General features: G+C 40.2%; 2 protein-coding genes across 2 annotated transcripts in view; both read left to right on the top strand.

The window, feature by feature from the left end:
* Positions 1-2,631, top strand: part of LOC148756418 (ankyrin repeat domain-containing protein 26-like) — a 39,613-nt gene extending 36,982 nt beyond the window's left edge. The window contains exons 10-11 of the mRNA XM_088788964.1: positions 159-1,091; positions 2,443-2,631. Of these exons, the coding sequence (XP_088645090.1) occupies positions 159-1,091; positions 2,443-2,631 (1,122 nt within the window). The remainder of the gene's footprint in view (positions 1-158; positions 1,092-2,442) is intronic.
* Positions 2,632-5,820: 3,189 nt separating this feature from the next.
* Positions 5,821-20,823, top strand: LOC148756417 (optineurin-like). Its single transcript, XM_088788963.1, has 6 exons — positions 5,821-5,910; positions 6,516-6,585; positions 13,800-13,976; positions 14,633-14,835; positions 17,491-17,664; positions 20,809-20,823. Exons 3-6 carry the CDS (start codon positions 13,811-13,813, stop codon positions 20,821-20,823), a joined length of 558 nt encoding a protein of 185 aa, XP_088645089.1. The 5' UTR covers positions 5,821-5,910; positions 6,516-6,585; positions 13,800-13,810.
* The last annotated feature ends 1,894 nt before the right edge of the window (positions 20,824-22,717 follow it).

Here is a 22,717-nt window from a genome sequence, read left to right as displayed (position 1 = left end):
TTGGAGGTTTGGATTCATCGTTGTATTTTTCCAATGGGATATCCACTTACTGCAACCTTTTCATTATATAAACATTTAGGTTCTTCTTTAATTTCAGAGGATATCATGATATGTCATTTCATTGAATGCTAGCTACAAGTCTCCTTTGTTTTACTTAGGTTTCTGAGAGTTATGAAAAAGAAAAAGACCTGTTGCCTAAAAATCAGATGTTGGGGGATGAAATCGCCATAGGAAGACTGCAAAGGGACACACTGAAAACTCAGAATCAGGAAATGGAAAAAAAGTACTTTGAGGACACTGCAAACGTAAAAGAAAAGAATGACTGTCTTCAAAAGACGAGAAAACTGAATGACGAAACACTAACAAAAACAGTATTTGAATGTAACAGACAGCTTAATGTCCCAACAGCTGAGAATACAATGCTGAACTCTCAGCTGGAGAATGAAAGACAAAGCAAAGAAAGACTGAAAACAGAAGCGGAATCCACCCATCATTATAAGCTTAGTAAGCAATTAATAAGACACCTACAAAATGCTTTCCAGGGATTAAGAGATGAATGCTTGCCCTTATTGGACAAAAGCGGGTTTGCTATGTGTAACCGAAAAGAAAAGAAGGCGATTCTTTCTCAACAACTTGCTAAAGCTGGAAGTAAATTCAATAGCTTAGACACTGAGCTCCCTCACACAAGATATGCTGTCAGAGACAGGACATTGGTTTTTGAACCTGTACTGAAAGACCTAAACCAAACTCAGTGTCAAGAGGAGGAAATTGAACCCGTGTATCAGAGGGAACACGGAAACGTGAACACATATATTGGAAAGTCGGAATCCTTAAAGGAGAAAGGTTTTGACTTACAAAGTGGAAATATGCTTCTTCGACGGCAACTGGATGATGCGTTCAACAAAAGTGACAATAATGAAAACTCAGGAATGAGTGTTGAAGAGCAGCTTCAGGAGGGCAGAAAAGTGCTTCAAGCTGAATGTGAAAAACAAGATCCTATTGCGAAAGAGAGACATAAGGAGTTAGTCGACACATTGATTCACTTGGAAGGAAGAATATGCCAGTATGAAAACGATGAATCAGAAAGAGAAGTAAGTATCCAGAAAAATAGTTTTCAAATTTCCCGAAAGAAAATTCAATGTTCAAATATTTGATGATGGCTAAGTGTTGAATCTATCTGAATATTAAAAATATATAGATTACAAATGCATTTGTGCTAACAGCTTAAAAGCATACATTGTATCCAGCCAATAAAACTTAGACCTGTGAGGTGCTTTACTTTGAGTCAAGACATTGTGTTGACTATGAAATTTTAAGGTATAAATTGTTATTAGATACATATTGATATGAATGATTTAGTCCTATACTGCTGCAATAATAATTTTCATCTTTGTTACCACATTGTAATACCATTGTGAAGCAGATAAATGGAAATGCTCCTATGCAAACAGAATTTTTAGAGATAAAGGTTCAATTAAGTGGATTACGTAGAGTTAATTCTAGATTTCCCACATGAACTGAAGTGTAGATGGTGTCCCTTTCCCTCAGTAGTTTCTTCCACATTTTAGTTGGTATAATTTTGATTTTATTCATGTCAATTTGATATAAATTGGAACTATTTCAGTCCCAAATAATGTATTCTTATGACCTGTGACCTCTTTAAAGACAGCTAATTTTTCATTAAATCATGATTTTGGACAAATGTGAGGAGTTTTATCAAAACTCTACTTGATTTGATCTTCCCACTGCTATGTATAATTGTCCTTGAATATTTTTACAAATTCGTATTTCTCATCGCAAGGCCCATTTACTATCATTTGGACATAAGTTTGTCCATTTCAAAGAGAATTGTAGCGGTCTGTGATTTATTAATTTGGCATTGAGTCCCCATTTTCAGACGAGTGAGGGGAGGCAGGATTCATGTGTAGCAGGAAGGAGGTCCAGGCCACGTTACCTGGGGCCCTGAAGACCACTGGAATGAGTTCGCTTTTCTTCTAAGATACAGGCATCTGTTGGAAGGTTGTGAGCAGTGGACTGTGTACGTGAGGACCTGTGAAGTCAATTTAAGCCTGTGATAAAAAAAAGGGGGAAAACATTCCACAATGTAGAATTGACTACCACTAGTCCCACCGACATACCAGTTTCCCCTTGAGATGTCAGTAGATTGTTAAGCTTTGCAGCTTCATCAGGAGAAATGGGGAGTGGGGCTGAATCTGTTGTTCAAGTAACCTACGTAATAGTGAGTGGGCAGCAGGATAACACCTTCTGTGTCTTACCCAGATTCAGTAGACAGACTTGTGCCCAAAAGAGGAAAAGAAGGTGAAATGATGCCTGGGGTGATCTTTTTCAAGTTATATATTATATTAATGTGTTAGAGTTAGTGATTATTAACATAATTTAATAGATGTGATTATAAAATCACTAACAGCATCATCTTCCTAGGTGGTTGGGAGACAACTTCAACAAGAGCTACCTGACACCACAAGAAAACTGCCTCTGTCAGAGGCTTCACGGGAGGCTAGATCACGTTACCGTATGAATTCAGAAGCTGAGACACAGGATTTCAAGACGTTAGAGCAACTCAGACGTCAGGTATGTGTGAAATGTAACCTGTCAACAGTTCATCTATAGTTGATTAATATAAAGTGTTTTAGGATCCTGATTTTCAAGGGCAGCTTTCTTTTGTGTTTTTGTTGTAATTAATTTATTATAATATTATTATCTTTATAATGCACTTCTTCCTTAAACTCTGGCTTCCATCCTGCTATTCGCATTGCATGTTTTTTCTTAGAGTCTATACCCTTGGTAACGTTGAGAAATAGGCAGCGTTCCTCATAGAAATGGAGAGACTTTTTCCTACTAAACAGTATTTTGTAGTGATCGCTCCATGACCACGATGAGCAGCCATTTAAGATCAGAAGATGATGTTTACTAGAACAATTCAGGCATTTGTCTTATTTCTTGTCATCACTTTTGTCAATGGTTACAGCACTGGCATATATTTCATGGACTTCAGACTGACTCGTACAGAAAGTTCATTATACAAACCAATTGAAGTAGACATTTCCCTCATTTTGTTTTCATTTTAGAAATATTGTAAAAGTATAGAAATATGTAGATCATTATAGTATGCACACCCACAATAGAGAATTAAGAAAATAATCGAGATTCACTATTGTTCTTTTTAATCTTCATTGGGATGCAATTCCCATATCATATTTCACCCATTTAAAACATACAATTCAATATCTCTCGTTACATTCAGAGAGTTGTGGAACTATCACCACAATCATAGAACATTTCCGTCACCCCCAAAAGAAACCCCACATCACTTAGCTGTCACCCGTCTTCCTGTCTCTCCCAGCCTCAGGCAGCCACCAATCTACTTTCTGTCTCCATAGATTTGCCTATTTTGGATGTTTCATGTGAATGGAATCACAGGAAGTGAGGTCCTTTGTGACTCGCTTCTTTCCCGTAGCGTCACGTTTCCAGGGTTCAACCGTGTTGTAGCACATATCAATTGTTAGCTATTTCTTCCTATGGCCCAACATTACTTCACTTTGTGGACAGAATACTTACCCATTCATCAGTTGATGGAACTTTGTGTTGTTTCCACTTTTTGGCTGATAATAATTCTGCTGTGAACACGAGTTTACAAGTTATGGTGGGAGCCAATGTTTTGATTTCCCTGCCCTCGGATTTCAGCTCCCAACCTCGCCTCTCCGTGACGCTTTCTCTGACTGTCATTGAACTCATGTTCCTCAGCACTTGTCAGATAGTCTGTGCAGAGCAATCAAGCCCTAAATTTGACATAGTTTTAATTTTTCATGAGCGAGAATTCTGTCTTTCTAAGTATAAGTTTGTCTAAGGGGAAATAGTATTTGATATGATGGCACCTATCCTGGCATAAATTAAAAATGTTTTCTTTAACAGTTGTTAGGATAAAATTAAATACTTTATACCAAACCAATACTTCCCCTTGGAGACATTGATATAACTAAATTTTTATTCTGAAGTATTTCTCACAATTATATATAAAATCGAAAGCACGAATCTAACAGAAAATTGTTCAATGAAATGCTCATTTTCCCCCTCTCCATGAAAACAAAAAAATAAAATTAAAGGGAACCAGCCCTTCCTCTCTGCAGCCAGACAGGGTGTACAGGTTGGTAGCACGTTCTAACTGCACAGGTCTGAGGACGGCTTTTCTGATCTGCCAGAGCGTGTTGCTTTCCTCTGCTCTTCTGAGTGCTTGCTAACACATCCCAACATAATCAGTTCCCGGGAATGAATTGGTTTGGGAAGTTGGGTTTAGCACTAGAGTCCGTTATTCCCACGTCAGTGGCTTTACCCTGCCTCTCATGGTCATAGAAATTGTATGGTCAATCGGGAGGTGGCATTTGCATTGTAGTCCAACTGCAAACCCTTTGATTTTACTGTGCGCCGTGTCCTTTTCTATTACATATGTTCCTTAATTTAATCTTCCCAATATCCCAGTGAGGTAGATGCCACTATTGTCTCATTTTATACATGAAGAAACTGAGACCCAAAAAGTTTAAGTATTTTGCTCAAGGTCGCCCAGCTAATAACTGGTGGACTTGGGATAAAAACCCAGGCATTTTGGCTCTTATTTAGTTACTGCTCCTCAAACTATTCCATGAACTATCTGACTGCCCCCAAGAGTAACATGTCAACTGGACTAGCCTGGTAATTCACATATGTCAATATTTAAAATTAGAGCTGATGGGATGCTTGGAATACAGTATGTTTGACTTCTCGGGTCATTTGTACTACAAGATATGATAATTAAGTGTGAGAACTCATTCTAGAAAAAGTGCTACATACCTCGTTTCTGAATATCACTTCGGTCACAAAGCTCCCTTTGGGAAGCTATGCACCAATGCCACCACCTAGTTCACAGTTCAAAGCAATTTTGGAACTCTTTTTCTGGAATGACCATCATTGCTGTCATCATATTACCTTTGATGTCCTGAATGTCATCAAAGAGTCTTCCTTTCCATATTTTCTTTATCTTTGGATAATGACATATTTAGTCATTGGGGGCCAGATCAGGTGAGTAGGGAGGGTGTTGCAATAAAGTTATTTGTTTACAGGCTAAAAACTCCCTCACAGACAGTGCCCTGTGAGCTGGTGCATTGTCGTGATACAAGAGCAATGAGTCGTTGGCTAAAAATTCAGGTCCTCTTAACTTTTTCACACAACCTTTTCAGCACTTCCAAAGAGTAAACTTGGTTAACTGTTTGTCCAGTTGGTAGAAATTCATAATGAACAATCCCTCATATAAATAAAAAAAGGGGAGCAACATCATTGCAACAAGTTTGCGAACTTAGTTGTCAGATGTCATAGATCATCAGTAGTTCAACATCACTTTTTCTTTATTTTAGCAGCAAGAAGCAAGAGCTCGACATACAGAGGATGCGAGATGTACTGAGAAGATTCAAGATCACATACAAAAGTATAAGTTAAAGCAGCACAGAAAATAACCTGAGTATCTATAAAGCAGATGTGTAGTGTAGTATGACAGTTAGATCAGTTATAACAATAAACACATGAGTGTGAAGCTGGGTCAAAGTGTCAGCTTTGCGCTACCTTGAAAAGAATAATTTGTGTACATTGTCTCTGATTTTGCACATTATCCACAATTCACAACTAGAAAAATGGCACAATTGCCAAATCATGTGCTTTTCAAATTGTAAGATTTTATGTAGTTGCTCCTTCAGATATTTGTTCAGAGATTATGTGGTATGCTTTAAAGTCAATGTGTGAGAATAATTATGTCAAAATATTCACTTTAGGCTTGACACTGAAAGCACTGACCTAACAACGACAACTAAAAAGCTAGTGGGCCTAATCGAACAGCTTCACAGGAACCTGTCAGGTACAAGCTTGGTGAGTCAATCTCTTCATTTGTGTCATACTGCAAAGGAATGTGTATGTCTGTCATAGTAGCTTATAATACTATTTTAGACAATAAGAACAGTCTCATTAATAAAAGTACTGTATTCATGTTGATACTACTTGCTGGGAGTAATGTAATTCCTCTCTACAGAGAAAGAAATCTCAGTTCATAAAATTAATGATTTTTGCAGTCAGATTTTTATACAAAAAGATTGTGATAGTCGAAAGGCAATATTTGATATATACCACATTTCATTTACCTTTCGTTTGTCCAACGAGTTATCTACCACCCACACACCCAACATTCTGCCGGACTGCTGAAGTTTCCCCTGCAGAAAAGGAAAGTGGAAGGCACGTTAGTCCATAGCGATTCTGAAATACAGCCTGACGTGTGCTGTCTGTTCTTGGATTAGGACTTAGTGCTACCCATGCCAGTGCTTCTCCATGGCCCTTTGCTGTCCCCTGTGAGTCTTTGTTCTGTCCTTTTCATAAGAAATGACCTGTGCTTCCAGCTCTTTCCTCAGCATCATTCCTCCACCCAAATGTCTAAGACCCACAGGCCTCCTCTTATTTTCCACTGTTTTGGTTTTTACTAGGAGACTCTCCCCAGCGGGCACGATGCCGAGGACACAGTAACCCAGAGAGAGGCGGGAGCTCAGGCAACGGGTGAGCCAGGGCCGGGGGGCCGTTCGGGGTTGGGCGAGGTGGTGACTTCTTCTCTATCTACCCTGGAAGCTGTTCCCGCAGACCCCTTCCCTGCCATCCTGAGCCAATCGGGGAGTGGGTGGCCAGGGGTTGGGGAGTCCCCTCTTGTGGGAGGGTTTCCAGTTCCCAGCGGATCCTGACCTGGTGGGAAAGGGCCACGAGGGCAGCCATCCCTAAGCGCCCTTCCCCCTTCACCGGCCTGGCCAGCCGCAGGTGACTTCCTGTGAAGGTCACGAAGGTGGCGTAAGGTGATACCGTCCTGCGGGTTGGGAATCACTCTACAGCTAGTGCCTCATTATAAGGGAAGTGGTTAAGGGTACACCTTTGGTAGACGTAAAATACTGAAAACTACTCTAGGTTTAGGAAATGGCCCAGGAACACTAAAGAACAAATGACTTCTCTCAGGTGGTGGGATACTGAAGAACTGGCCCAAAGGAATCTTCATAAACTCTTGTGTCTAGAACATGTGTGGGTGTCTCTGTGTGGATATGTGTACATACATACTTATATACACGTATTTAGACAGAGAGAGAGAATATGAATATTTGATGAGGGTGAGGACTTGCTTTTACTGTTGGAGATGTGTAAGCTGGAGGCAGTAAACATCGAGGAGAGAAAATGAAACCAGGTTCCTCTGCCTCCTTCACCAGGAAAACTGTTGCACAGAAATGTGTGCCACAGAGTTATTTAAGGAAGACCAAAGCTGTAGGACCCTAAGGTGGTGGTAGGACATGCAAAGCCTGAGATCTGGTTCAGCAAGTGGCGCTGTGAACAGGAACCCCCCCTTGCTCTTTGTCGAGGGGCCAGGCTAACCCTCAGGCCCTGCCCAGTCTGTAGTCAGCTGGGAGGCCCTGACAGGAGGCCAGGGCCAGGGACCGCCCTGGAATGGACTACCCTGGAGACAGAAGACAATGATTAGAGTCTTTGGGATGAACGATCCATTTTTCTACTGGGACAGTTTCAGTAGTTCTTTAGATATTGTGAACAGCATTATAAAAGTAGTGTCTTTTTGTAATTGACCTCAGGTTGCATCTCATGCTATAGAATCCAAATAAACCCTCCAAAAACCAAAACAAACTTATTCTTGAAAGGAATTGGTCACTGTGTCTATTACCTTACCGTGGAAGCCCCCCTTTAAGTAGATCTCCGAGCCCTGCTTCTTGTGAATTTTATAGATACTTGAACTGTGTGGTATGTTCTTTGGAATCTGTGGAACAGTTAATACAAAGCAAAACGAAACAAGTAAACTTTGTTGTTGGTTTTTAAAATAACATCTATTTCATGCAGAAAAAATATACGTATCACAAGTTCTCATTGTTTTCACTTTGATGTGCATGAGGATTGAATAACAGAATATATGTTATGAAATGATGTCCAGATATCTTTCCATTAAGTTTGTGCAAAAGTAATTGTGGTTTTTAAAGGTTAAAAATGAATGCAAACACCTCAATTACTCTTTTTTTTTTTTTCACCATGAACGAAAATATATTGCTCCTTTATTTCTACATTTTAAGAAAAAGCTTTCCAGAATTTTAGGCAATTATCAGAAACAAAAAAGCAAACAGCATAGTTTTTCAGACAAATTGAGGTTACGGATTTTGGGTTTTATAACTAACTAAATTTCTATCAGGTATAGAACATACTTGTATCACTCAACATGTTTAAAACCAAATGTATATTCACTCTGCTCGGTTCGCTTTAAAGTTAATATCTGCTACCTCAGGGAACATTTTAAGTCCTTACTCTTTACATGGGCCTTAATTCCTCCTACTTCTTTCTCTAACACGAAGTAGCTTTATGTGCTTTGTTCCCTTGTTCAGCCATTCACAATGTACTGTCCCTTCCTTGCTACACATTGACCTGGTTTGTTAGCATTTTGGCAATCGACGCATGTCTTATTATCAGTAATTTTAATTAGCGGGGTCATCTGTGGGATGACCCAGGATGAAGTTGTTGCAAACACCTGTCATTGTAATTTCCTCTGGTTGCTCACGTTACCACCGCTATGTCGGTGGGCGTAATCTTTTAACACTCACCCTGCTGTATTTGAAAGCATCCTCACTTACTGAAAACAACAGGTTGTCCCAGACCATCCTGATTTATCTTTGCTGAAAGTCACTTATCTGCTATTATGTGTGCTCCCAGATTGCCTTCTAAGTAGAATTTGATGTGAGACTATCCACTGGGCTTTAGGGGTGAAAATGTGTCAGTGGTGAGGGGCTGCCACCACTGGGGCCCTTGAGTGACTAAGGTGGAAAGGTTATTTCCGAAACTAAAACCTCAATTACTCTTGCAGCAACCTAATAGTAACATGAAAAACAGTACTGATTTTCAAGGTAAGTTTTAAATGTTGAATTTAAGAATCTGGAAGTGAATGCCATAGAACTGTAGAGAAACTCATGTGGATTTGTCACCTACGCAGCAGGAAGTGTTTTACTAGTGTTAGACTTTAAAATACCTTGGTAAACTACATTTTCATTTCATTTCAACAAACATTTCCTGAGGGCCTGCTGTGTGACAACATCTAGGAAGAATGAAATACAGACCTGGGTCTAAGTTTGACAGGAAGATGGACGGGCATGGGGTGATTACTTTGCAGAAAAGGGCCAGGGAGGTGAAACACAGGAGGAACGCGCTATCGGGTACGCAGAGGAAAGAACGGGACATCTACTTGACCTGGACATTGAACTGTCCAGTGGCTGTTTTTCAGGGCAGAACACAGATGCAAGGGCATAGAAGCAAGAGTGCAGGGAACTGTGAGCTCTGTAGTGTCCTCTGGGTATGAGTGGCATGGCGACAGGAGATGATATTGGTGGTTAAGTGACAGCCAGATCCTGAAAGGCCCTATTTGTCTCACTCAGGAAGGAGCTGGACCTCTGTCTTGTATGGGAAGGGTTTTAAGCGGGCACATGAGCTCATGTTGGGGAAGAAACCATGGAGGTAGTGGGGCTGAGAGGGAGATCTGAGAGTCAGACTGTGTAGGAGGCTATGAAATTTCATTCAGCAAGTATTTGTTGGACCCCCAACTATGTCAGGTAATGTCCTAGGTGCTGTGGACAAAATAGGCCTGTACTCTGTGGAGTGCGACGTTGATATCTGTAGTCCAGACGAGACAAGAAGGGCCTGACCTAAGCTGGTGAGGATGGAGAGGGGGCGGAAGTGACACCCTTTGGTGACCCATTAGTGACCCATTAGACTTGGAGGAAGAGGAAATGGGAAGACTCAAACACAGCTCCCAGGTTTCTGCCCGGGGCGATGAGGTGAAGTCTATTTCCATTTTCCGTATATTAGCAAGTTACAAAATCAGGATAGCATTTCTGGCATAAAAGATGAGAGTTGTTTCTATCCCGCTAGAAGGATGCATACTTTGAGTTCTTTTCCCAGGATGGGGATGGGTTTAGTTGATGCAGTCTTGGAATCTTACTCAGCTTCCTTGTGAACCCAAACCAGACTTTGCCAATAGCCAGCTATAGTCTCCAATCACCAAATAGGTTTTCACTGTTTAAAATTTCTTCATCCACATGGGGATTGAACCTATGAAAACTTAATCAGCAGATTTGGAGAATCAACCACACCAGGGTAGGGTTAGACTTATTCTGTATTATTGTGTTTCCCCGAAAATAAGACCTAGCTGGACAATTAGCTCTAAAGGGTCTTGTGGAGCAAAAATTAATATAAGACCCGGTATCATTTTATGTTAGATAAGACCGGGTCTTATATTATACTAAAATAAGACCAGGACTTATATTAATTTTTGCCCCAAAAGATGCGTTAGAGCTGATTGTCCGGCCAGGTCTTATTTACGGGCAAACACGGTATTTACACTGGTCCAATGTCCAGTGGGGGGAAGTCAGTATAAGGCAGATTATGTTCAATACAAAATGACTTTCTGGCAATGAGAACCATCCTGTAATACAATGGGCAGTTGCCTGCTAAGGTCATTGCTCATATTTCCTGCCGTTGAAGACATTTACGCCTGGTCTATATGACCATCTGCCACAAAGCCAGACGAGACATTTTGGTTGTTGTTGTTCAAGACCAGGGTTAAATTTCTAATCTGCCATCTTGGGCCGCCAGAGCCAGAATAGGGAGTTGGACTGGATCATTTTAAAGCCCAACTCAGGGATGAGATTTAAGTTCATGCCTACAAAGTCAAGTCATTGCTAGAACTACGTGACCTCTGGAATTAAGAATGATAAAAAAATATAATCAAGAATTCAAATAGTGGGTCTGGGAATAAGATCCTGGAGATTTTGCTTTTGATCGTTTTACTTTCTAGGCAGCTCTCCTTTTTCCTCTTCAGGGAAATCTTGACAAATCCTGTGTTAAATTAATTCAGCCTTCTGTAGTTAAATATCACCTTTGTAAATGACACGTTTCAGATCCACATTAGTTGGCCTTTTATGAAAAAAATCTGTTATGGGGTAGAACTTGGAATAAATGGCTTAGTTCCAATTTCCATAACCTTTGAAGATGCGTGCAAGGATATATAATACATCTCTGTGTTTGTTTCATTGAAAGCAGCTCAAGGTGTTGTTAAAAACAGAGGACTCAACTCCCTCTAACTGGCATTTTACCAACAGACCTTTCACATATGCACTGTACTGTGATAATTCATAATGAGGCCCCTTGAAATATTCTAAAATCATAAAGTTCTCTTTGAGTCACCACAAGTCAGTTAAATTGCTTTTAGTAAAATTTTGGTACTAATTTACATGCTTATAATTTTGGTATTTACATACTTATATTCAGCATGCAGGCTAACTTTATTTACTGTGACATCTGCATTACCAAATAATTTTCCCTAACAATGCTGAATACCGAAGGCTTTCCTATAGCTAGGATAGGCATGTGTATTATTAGTGTGAGACGGTGGCATGGCCCTGGGCTGTTAGGGTGCATGTGTTGAATGGTATGGGTTGGACTGTGACCTTATTAGAAGCTTAAGAACACTTTTTGAGCTGAAAACTACTGTAATGATCATTTGCTGGATAAGACACATTTGCTGACCATCACAAGAGGTCAGGTGACATCTGGAGGTCACACATCTGTTTGTGGCACCCAGTGTTTATTCTACCATCTCCCTTAGTATAACCCTGTTGTTGTTTTTTCCTGGTGTCCTTATAAAATCTGGGCAACCTGGAAAAGTGAGAAGCACCAATGTAATAACTAGAAGCTGTTTAACTCCTTTATGGTGTGTCTGAAGACTTGGTAGAGGTATAAAGGATAGTCAAAGAGGAAAAATATCCGGGTGGTTTTCTTTCCTCCCTCTCCCCTCTCCTCTCCTTTCCTCCTCTTTCCCCTCTCTTGGAAAAACTATTAAGGAGAAATGTGTGCGTATAATGAAATGGAACCAAACACATTTGTAGATACCTGCTTAGGTACTTTTTAAAAATCTGTTAAATATGTCCATTTACTTTTTCGAAGTGTCATGTACTCATCGAATACAATGAGGAAATTTAATGTGCACGAGTAAATGATACACGTTACAAGGATTTTATCTTTAGGTCTATCACCTAGAACTTTAGTATTCCCCTGCAAAATAGATGGGAACACTGATATAAAGTAAAAACCCATTTTTATGAAATGTTAGCACCAATATCATTCTGTACAAAACTGAATTTTATGGAAAGCCAGAAAATGGCTTTACCGAATTATTTTTATCCAGATTATTTTATTTGGAAAACAAAAGCAGCTCGTTCTCGTCCCCTGATACTATCAGAGAGCACACGTCAGCAGTATCCTCTTTGCTAAATGAATTGGGATATGGGACACATCGGTGCCTTCAACGGCTCACACTTGAATATCGTGCTTTATCAGTGTTTTTACTTCCTGACATTGCCATTTTCATTAAAGAATCTCATGAGAATGCCTTTCCTTGTGCTAGCTGCCTGGGGAGAAGTCACACAGGTGACACTGTTGGGGGCCTGCTGTCCCATCAGTAGTAGCTCCATCTCTGATTTCCTACAAGGACCTTTAGATCAAAGGCAGGTCGCCGGCCTCTTGATGCCAGGGGACCCCCAGAGAGCCCGGGTGCCGCCTCCTGTTGGATCAGGAGGAAGTACCGTCCTGCACTAGTGTGTTGGTTGCCTTTTCTTATATGGGCACTGGGAGAGCACTCAGTCGTGATGATACAGTGAGATATCAGAGTGTACTTCTCTCTCCTCGTCTTCACTGACCGCAGGGTTTCATGAAAAGGCTTATCATCTTCTTCATGAAGTGTGTAAAAGAAAATGTTTGCCTGTAGCATGCAGCCAGTCATGAGAGGAGAGTTCTGTTTGCCCAGGTGATAGGCCCTACAGAAGTGGAGTTGGGATGCACTTGTGTCTTATTGACGTCGGCTTTGCCCCTCTACAGGTTAAGTGGTATGCTTAAAACAGTCTCAGAACATGCAATAACTAGGCGAGATTTCTTAGTCTTTTTAGTGTGCTTTGCAAAATGATCCAATATTGAAGCCTAAATATTCAGTCATCACTTTATGGTCCTATATACCTGGGTTTGGAGTCATCCTTGATACTTGTTTGTGCCTCTTCTTAAGTGACTTTGGATGAGCTGTAAAACCTCAGTGAACTCAGCTCTGTCAGCTGTAAACTAAATATAATGGAGTTTCAATGAGGATTAGGAGCTGATGTGTCTGATGCAGTGATTCAGGACATAATGAGCATCCAAAATATGTTAGTTCTCCCTTTCTTCTTAGCCAAGAATACAAGAAATAAAATATGGAGATTATTAACAGCTTACTGAAATATACTTAACATACCACACAATTCTCCCACAGTATGGAGACTTGAATGGAATGATTTGCATGGGAAAATCAGCTCAATGATACTTTGCCCAAATCTACAAATATGTACATATGGAAATCCTCCTGAATGAGTCTTGCTGAGATTCCCGATCATCATGATGCCGTGCCCTTTATTTCCTCCTCCATTTCCCAGCTCCTCACTGTACCCCTCTGCACACCCATATGCACAGGCATACACATGCACACACATACACACTGAGCTAGGATATGCCTTTGTTTAAAAGAGTCAAAAATATTCAAAATATAATGGGAGGGAAAGTAGGCAACTTTTGGAATACATATTAGCAATTGCTAATGGATTTGGTGGGATTCAGGGGGAACCCTTGCAGAGGACGGACAGCTATATTTTCTGTTTGTAACTTTTCCATAGGATCTGTTGCCATGTCCCACCAACCACTTAACTGCCTAACTGAAAAGGGGGACAGCCCCGACGAAACCACAGGAAATGGACCCCCCAATCTGGCTCCCCCAAACCTGGACACATTCACCCCAGAGGAGCTGCTGCGGCAAATGAAGGAGCTCCTGATGGAGAACCATCTGCTGAAAGGCAAGCAGCACCTGGCCCCCGTGTTTCTCCATTCACCCTGGACCTTCCTGAGCATAATACCCTTTGTAATAAGGCTTGTTGTGAACTCCCTGCTCTCTGTCTGGTTCCCTGGGGACAGAAAGAGTACAGAATTAAGCTTTCAGTAAGGCTAAAGCTGCTTTCATTGTTTACTTTTGGTGAAGGTAAGTATAAAAAGTATTTTATGTGTCTCTGGGAAATAGCATATTGACATTTAGTCCATTTAAAAGGAAAAAGAAAGAAGGCTGCTACTATTGCAGTTAGTCCTACATATTATTACCTCGTTAAGAGGAAGCATTCTACTATCTCAAGCCATGGCTTTTGGCAGGACCTGTGTTTGAATCGGGTTAGTCTCTGTAGTTATACACAGGTACTTGTGCTATCTGGAGGTACCTGAACCAATTTTATTTTCTTGAGACTTATGAGGACTAGAAATGCCATTAGACCCGCTGGTCCTGTCTGAAAACAAAAGCCCCTCATCTTGCTACAGTCTTCTTCTGGCTGATCCTTGGGCCCAGGCCCAACGTGGCATCTTTAGATCCAGAGCCTCCCGGTGAAGGGGTCTGAGGGGCAGTGTGATTCATGAAATCAGGTTCAGTCCCCTGGTGTGTGACGCCCTCACTGTGAACCCCATACAGAAGCCATGAAGCTAAATGAACGAGGTCTGAAAGGACGATTTGAGGAGTTTTCAGCCTGGACAGAGAAACAGAAAGAAGAACGCCCTTTTTTTGGGATCCAGAGCAAAGAAGCCAAAGAACGCCTAATGGCTTTGAATCATGAATTTGAAAATTTGAAGGAGGAACTTGGAAAACTAAAAGGGAAATCAGAAAGGTCATTCCAGGTGAGCAGACTGATAAGCTGTGATTTTTCTTTTTATTTTTTTTTTTTTTTACTAATATTTGTAGTATCTTATTTGTAGAACCTTATTTGTGTTGACTTCTAGACCAAAACCTTTCATGGTTCAAGTTAGACAGGTGTTTTGCATTACCTTGAAAAAAGTGTTCTTGCTGAGAAGGTTGGTTGCAGGTTTAAGGGTCATGAAAAATTATTGTTGGGGGAAAGACATTTGTAAAGCTTTGACCATATTGATTATAGTCAAAAGAATGTTGCAGTTATAAACTAATGTTTTGTATTCATTATAGACAGTGCAGAAGGACCTCTGCCTAGAACCATCCAAGTGTTAGTTTTCAGTGTGTCTGTGATATAAGATTACATTTTAAGAAATCTGTTACTCAGAAGCTTTACTTACTGACCTTGTCCTTCCTCTCTGTCTAAGATAGATTCATCACTTTCCATTGTACATTTACTTCTGAAAGATGGTTTAACAAATGTATATTGTGATAGAAGATTATATAGGGTTGCCGTGCTTTCATTGACCCAAAGAACCTGGGAAATATGCTCACAACGCAGAATGGGTATCAAAGATGTTAGTGAAAAACAAAGCAGAGCACATGTGCAGCCTCTGCCTGGTTGCTAACGCTCACTGGGTATTATTTGTTTACATGGACGCATCTGCTGTTCATTTTCTTCCAAACCTGGATCTTAACTCTTTGGAGGACAGAGCACTGGGTTGATTCAGGGAGGACGTAACTCCAGATATCAGTGATCTTTCTTGAGACTTTACCTTGAACTTTGATGATCGCTAATTTCTTGAATGGGTAAAGAATGCGAACAGAGGACTAACATGGAAAGAAAGTAATGCAAAGGGGATGATGTAGAATAATCCAAAGGATGAAAAGTTGTTTAGAAAAGTGTCAGTTTGTATCAGTGATCTATTCATCAACTGGTGCTCATGAGACAATGAAAACATTGAGCTTTAGTGCATTTATATTAGTGTTGGAAATGTTTCACTGTGGATAAGGCTTACCACATCTGATGCTTCAACGTGTCTTCCAGTTGGAAGAGGTTACGTCACTTTTGGGAGGAAATCGCTCATTGTCTGAATGTTTTTGAGGTATAATACTCTGAAGAAATGATTACACCTGGGATATATGAGTCATTTTGTATTCTCTGGAAGAAGACGTCTTGTATGGTTTTCCTCCCTTGGCTTTTGGGATGTGAGCTGACAGTTGGCTTCAGCCAAACACATTGAAGCCAAAAAGGAAGCTTCCAGAAGCAGTTTGAGATTGTCTGCCTGTAGGTTTTCTTACCGATCCCAGCATTGGAAGAAGCTGAGATCAGAAGTTGAAACTCTGGACCGCTTGTTTCAGGGCAGGTGATCTATCGAAGTGAGCTACAAGCAGGACTCAGAAACGAGTCCTTGGGACAAAGGACTTGGTGTTGGAACAATGAGATACTTGGGGCTCTTTAATACCCTTGGTCAACAGCCTTCTCCCCCCCAGACTGTGCCTCCCAGGCTGACCCTTCCCTCCCTTGAGGTGGTTTTTAGGTTTAGGCGGTCATCTTCCTCACTTAGTAAAGCTCTCAAGGCCTGGGACTTGTCTCACTCATGCTGGCCCATCTTTGCCGCTGTTTCCACAGGGGGGAATCCGCCCTCAGCATCAGGGCTTCTCAAGCGTATTTCTGGTGGTGGTGGCCATGCCCTCAAGAGTAGTGAAGGTTTCCTGAGGAGGAAATCAGAGAGGCCGAGAAGGTCAGAGCTGGAAGGGACCAGAGACCCTGTGTGCCATGTCTTTCTTTCTTACTCAAGTAAACTGAGGCCAAGACATTAAGTGAATCTGCTCAAGGCAGCACATACACTGATTAGCTGAGTGTGGAGTCGAGTCTCTTCTCCCTGCTCACAAGTAAAAGGCTGCATCTAAACAGGGTCTGTCTTGTGACTTTGTCATATGCAGTAATTGCATCTGGCTGAACACAACATGTACTTGATGTATTGCTGAACTATCCATGTTTACAGAGGCTGAAATTTAATTTTTTGAGCTTTCATACCAGCCTCTGAACTTTCAGTCAGCTTATTTCTCACCAGACTTAAGCTTAGCATCTTAAAGCACCAACCCAGAGTATTATAGTATCCAGACTATATACCTGGGAGAATTTTGGACCTTTCATTGTGTTTTGCTGTCACTGTGCCAAGTGATGTCCTTGATGCTTGGGCTTCTAAGTGGACATGACAGTTATGGGGAGCGAGGGGGTGGGTATGCATTTGTAGAGGAAAATAAAATGCAAGAGGTTGAATTGTGGCAGCATTTGTCCTTATTTTCTGATATTCTGGACTAAAACTTGCAAGTCTACCATTGCCAAGGTCTGGTTGGTTATTTTCATAATATCAGATTATTCCAGCATGCTGAGGAAGCCTTTCTTTCATGAGGTTATTTTAATTTGCTATTATTTCAATACGATAAAATGATATGAAAATGTTCGTTTTCAATGTTATGTCAAAAAAAAATTGCCAAGGACAAGCTAGAATATTCTATTGTAAAGCACAGGGGACAAAGATGTTGAGAAACTGCCTTCCCAGTGGGTGTGGAGCACTGGAGTTTGACGGCCAGATTCTTGGATTGATTAGTTAATTTGCTTTGTTCCTTGTCATTTCCAGGACCCACCTGGGGACCCCAAAGCAGTAGCAGAACAGGAAATGGAACAGCTAAAGACCCAGGCGGCGTGCCTTCAAGCTAAAATGGCAGATCTGATGGGCATGGTGTCTGAATTACAGCTCAAGCTGAACTCAAGCGGCCACTCAGAAGACTCCTTTGTTGAAGTTAGGATGGCCGTAAGTGTTCTGGCTTTGGTTTTGTGTTAAGCAAATTACAAAACCTCACCCGGACAGTTGATACAAATACCACTATTTCTTTTCAACACAGAGGAGCCAAGTAGTGGGAAAATTTCAGTGTAGCAAAGATAAATTGGCTCTTATTTCTTAAGTATAACATAATGCTTGTAAGGGTTATCATTGCTGAAATGGAAAAATATTGATTACCTTTTATGACAAAAGAGATCGTCCTTCTTTTTTCCAGCCTGTCCTGACTAACCACCTTCTCAGTCTTTAACAACCCGCAAGTCGGTGATTAGTTGCCAAGACTAATGTTTTCTATGTGGGTATCAGGTTGATGAGCTCCTCCTAACTAAGGCAGGGCTGGAACCTAGAAATAAAATCCCTGACACCTGAACATCCTGGCTTGATGTACACGCTGTATAAAATATGATGAAAACACATCCCAAGTTCAGCATGTGCTTTTCTCAAATAAATAAGTTAATCTTCATTTTCATTAATCACAAGAAATAGGGGTTTAGAGAGTGTGAAATTTATTCTGAAACATTTTAGGTGGTTTGTCTTTCTTTCGTTGTTTGTCAAGTTTAATATGTCACGTAATTTGTGTTTTCTTAACAAACTTAAACTGACAGCCAGTAAGGAGAGGGGAAGTGTGTAAGAAGTGTGACCCAGGAAAATTGAGAAGTAGCAAGGAAATTCAACCCAGATTGGAAAATTCGCCCTAGAAAATGAAAACAAGCTGTAATTCAAATGTAGGTCAAAACACTGTGGATGTGTGAGTGGTATGATAAAGGCTCTCCTTCAACCCTGCACCAAATGGCTCCTAACCCACTTACTTGCTGAGCCAGGAACTGAGCCTGTGCAACAGTTAGGTTTGGCAATTTGCAAGATAGCAATATTGCTTGTTTTACTTTTTATCACCACTAAGTTCTTTTTTAAAAATCAGTTTTGCATTCACACGGTTTAAGAATCGGTTGTTCCACAAGCTTTGTATAGAAAAACAGCAGGTCCTTGGCTACACCCCCACCTGCTTTTCCTGCTTCCCCAGATAACCACTTTCAACATACTTAGCTGGTCCTTTCCATATTTACCTCCACATAACAGGCTTACATAGCTACTTAAAATTTCCCCCCCTATTGTAAACGTAGTTTATTGATCTCCCACTATGAAGGATGACTGTTTAACTGTCTTTCATCCCCATCGTCGTCATCACACACACATGCTAGACTCACTAAGATAAAAAGAGAGAAGACACTGATTAACAAAATCAGAATGAAAAAGGGGAATTTATCACGATGCAAATACAAAGGATCATCCAAGAATACTATGAAGGACTATATGCCACCAAATTCAATAACCTAGAAGAAATGGACAAGTTCTTAGAAACATACAGCCTTCCTAGGCTGAACCATGAAGAACTGGAAAATCTAAACAGACCGATCACCAGTAAGGAAATTGAATCAGTCATCCAAAACCTTCCCAAAAGCAAAAGTCTGGGACCAGATGGCTTCACTAGTGAATTCTACCAAACCTTCAAAGACGATCTAATACCAATCCTGCTCAAACTCTTCCAAAAAATTGAAGAAGAGACAGTACTCCCCAACTCATTTTATGTGTCCAACTTTACCCTGATACCAAAACCTGGTAAGGACAACACAAAAAAAACCTGTAGACCAATATCTCTGATGAATACAGATGCAAAAATCCTAATCAAAATTCTAGCAAATCGAATACAACAATGCATTAAAAAGATTATTCATCACAACCAAGCGGAGTTCATCCCAGGAGCACAATGATGGTTCAACATCTGCAAATCCATCAATGTGATACATCACATAAACAAAATAAAGGACAAAAATCATACGATTATATCAATTGATGCAGAAAAGCATTTGACAAGATACAACATCCATTTATGATTAAAACACTTAATAAAATAGGTATAGAAGGGAAATACCTTAACATAATAAAGGCCATATATGACAAGCCCTCAGCTAATCTCATAAATTAATGGTGAAAAATTTGCTGTACATTCAGAAACACGACAGGGCTCTCCCCTATCACCTCTGCTTTTCAACATAGTGTTGGAAGTCCTTGCCAGAGCAATCAGGCAAGAGAAAGAAATAAAGGGCATCCAAATTGCGAATGAAGAAGTTAAATTATCACTCTTTGCAGATGACATGATGATATATATAAAAAACCCTAAAGACTCCACCAAAAAGCTATTAGAAATAATCAACGAATACAGTAAAGTTGCTGGCTACAAAATCAATGTACCAAAGTCCATTGCCTTCCTATATACTAACAATGAAATCTCAGAAAAAGAAATACAAAAAACAATTCCTTTTGCAATTGCAGCAAAAAGAATAAAATACCTAGGAATGAACTTAACCAAGAATGTGAAAGATCTATATGCTGGAAACTATAAGACATTTTTGAAAAAAATTGAAGAAGACACAAAGAAATGGAAAGACATTCCGTGCTCATGGATTGGAAGAATCAACATAGTTAAAATGGCCATATTACCCAAAGCAATACACAGATTCAATGCAATCCCCATCAAATCCAAATGGCATATTTTAAAGAAATAGAACAAAAAAACCATCAGATTTGTTTGGAACCACAAAAGATCCTGAATAGCCAAAGCAGTCTTAAGAACAAACAACAATACTGGAGGTATCACACTCCCTGACTCTAGCTTGTACTGTTAAGTCCGGGAATCTTTCACCCCTCAGAAAGACAGAGACACACACGACAATGCAAGTCACACAGCGAGGTTTATTTCCAGCTAGCTGGGGTCCCGGTCTCTCCCCGACGCAGCGGGTTTTAACAAAGGACCCCTAGCCTACTAAGCTAAGGGTTTTTTATAGCAGTTCTAGGAGCTTAGTAATGACTAAAGTCTTAGGGAGTACAGTATAGACTTACAATTCTCACATAACTAAGACATTCTGTGATTTCTAAAGTCTTAGGGAGTGCAGATGGCTATGCTTCAAAGAGTTTACAATAGATACGCTTCAAAAAAAAGCTTCTATATCAGGAGATAAAACACCTGGTCTCTATGTCCACATCTTGGAACTAACAATTAGGCCATTAGGATGTTTTAAGCTCAAGGCTGTTAGGCTGTTAATCTTACTCTGATTTTAGAGTAACATTCCTTGAGCCTAGTGCCGCCAGGGCTGTTAGCCAGGGCTGTTAACCCTATCGTAACCGTGAAGCGGCAGGCCTTACTGTTAACAGTCTCTTACAGTACTACAGGCCTATAATCATCAAAACAGCATGGTATTGGCAGAAAAACAGACACATAGACCAATGGAATAGAATTGAGAACCCAGAAATAAAACCACATAAATATGGACAGATAATTTTTGACAAAGAAGCAAAAAACATACAATGGATAAAATGTGGCCTCTTCAATAAATGGTGCTGGCAGAATTGGAAAGCCACAGGCAAAAGAGTGAAACTGGACTGCTATCTGTCACCATGTACCAAAATTAATTCAAAATGGATCAAAGACTTAAGCATAAGACCTAACACAATAAACTGCATAGAAGAAAACATAGGTACTAAACTTATGGACCTTGGGTTCAAAGAGCATTTTATGAATTTGACTCCAAAGGCAATGGGAGTAAAAGCTAAAACAAATGAATGGGAATATATGAAACTTAAAAGCTTCTGCACAGCAAAAGAAACCATCGACAAAATAAAGAGGCAACCAACTGAATGGGAGATTTTTGCAAACAGTGCCTCCGATAAGGGGCTAATATCCAAAATATACAAGGAAGTCATGCAACTCAACAACAAAAAAATAAAAAACAAAAAGAGAGGATTACAATGCAGCATTATCAAATTAAGACTTTTTTTGTTGTTGAAAAAAAATGTAGCAATCATCTCGCTAAACATTCATAGTGTGAGATGTGATTTCTCCTTAACCTTGGGAATCATTTCTTCTTGGAAAGCAATTCAAATTACCATGAAACATTTGTAGCTGACAGAGGCCGAAGTAATTCAAGATGAGTTACTTGTAACTCCCTACAACTTCTTAAGAAATAATGGGGAACAGGTGAGAGACTATCAACTCAGAGGTGACTTATAGTCATTTTATAGAAGAAAGACATGAAACAATCATTCAAGAAATAGTAGAAAATTAAGTGCAGATGTTGTGTGGCAAAGTCGATGACAATAAAGGATGCATTTTTGAGATTCCTGGTGCTTATGTCTTTGTTCCTCCTTCTGAGTAATTCAAGGTTCCACATTCTAAGACTCTGCTGCAGTATCGATGACGTTTTATTGCAATTGAATTTATTTCAAAAGTTGATCCTGGTTTGTGGTTAGACTATTCTCAGTCAACTTCCTTCGTAACAAAATTATACTATCTTACTCATTCAGAACGAGGATCTCACAGCAAAACTGGAAACTGCATTTTCAGAATGTCTACATCTGTGGGGTGGCCACTTTGTTCAATGGTTAGAGCATTGTGCTCATAACACCAAGGTGGCTGGTTCGATTCCCACATGGACCAGTTAGCTACACCCCCCCACAGCTGGATTGAAAACAATGGCTAGTTCTTGGAGCTGAGCCCCCAGTGGGCGGCCAGCCCATTGGCTCAGTGGTTAGAGTGCAGTGCTCATAACACCAAGGTTGGCGGTTCGATTCCCGCATGGGTCTGTGAGCTGTACCCTCCATAACTAGTAGATTGAAGAGAACGATTTGACTTGGAGCCGAGCTGTGCATCCCACAATTAGATTGCAAACAATTACTTGACATGGAGCTGATGGGTCCTGGAAAAAACACTGGTCCCCAATTTAAAAAATAAATTTTGTTTTAAAAAGTTTTTTTAAAAAAGATGTGTACATCTTGTGGAAGAAAATCAATCTTAAACAGGAGGTATTATCTATGAAAGGAGTACAAAAGTCATGTGAAAAACTAGAGAATAAAAAGTGGAGACAAGAATTATTAAACCTCAAAATTTATATAGTGACGAATGTGGTAGAAAAGAGTGAAGCAGAACACTATAAATTCTGGGATATTGAAGACTGAGCAAGACGGGATGTAG

The sequence above is a fragment of the Rhinolophus sinicus genome, chromosome 12 (assembly GCF_057876585.1).
Source record: "Rhinolophus sinicus isolate RSI-liver-muscle chromosome 12, RSI-T2T, whole genome shotgun sequence".
NCBI classification, from domain to species: domain Eukaryota; kingdom Metazoa; phylum Chordata; class Mammalia; order Chiroptera; family Rhinolophidae; genus Rhinolophus; species Rhinolophus sinicus.
Note: the sequence above shows the minus strand (reverse complement) of the source record. Positions and strands in the feature narration are given on the sequence as shown.

Bases quoted from the DNA above. Each gene is read 5' to 3' on its own strand.
- LOC148756417 (XM_088788963.1), top strand. From the start codon at position 13,811: ATGTCCCACCAACCACTTAACTGCCTAACTGAAAAGGGGGACAGCCCC. The intron at 13,977-14,632 runs GCAAGCAGCACC...AACCCCATACAG, and splicing joins GGAGAACCATCTGCTGAAAG to AAGCCATGAAGCTAAATGAA. The intron at 14,836-17,490 runs GTGAGCAGACTG...TGTCATTTCCAG, and splicing joins AATCAGAAAGGTCATTCCAG to GACCCACCTGGGGACCCCAA.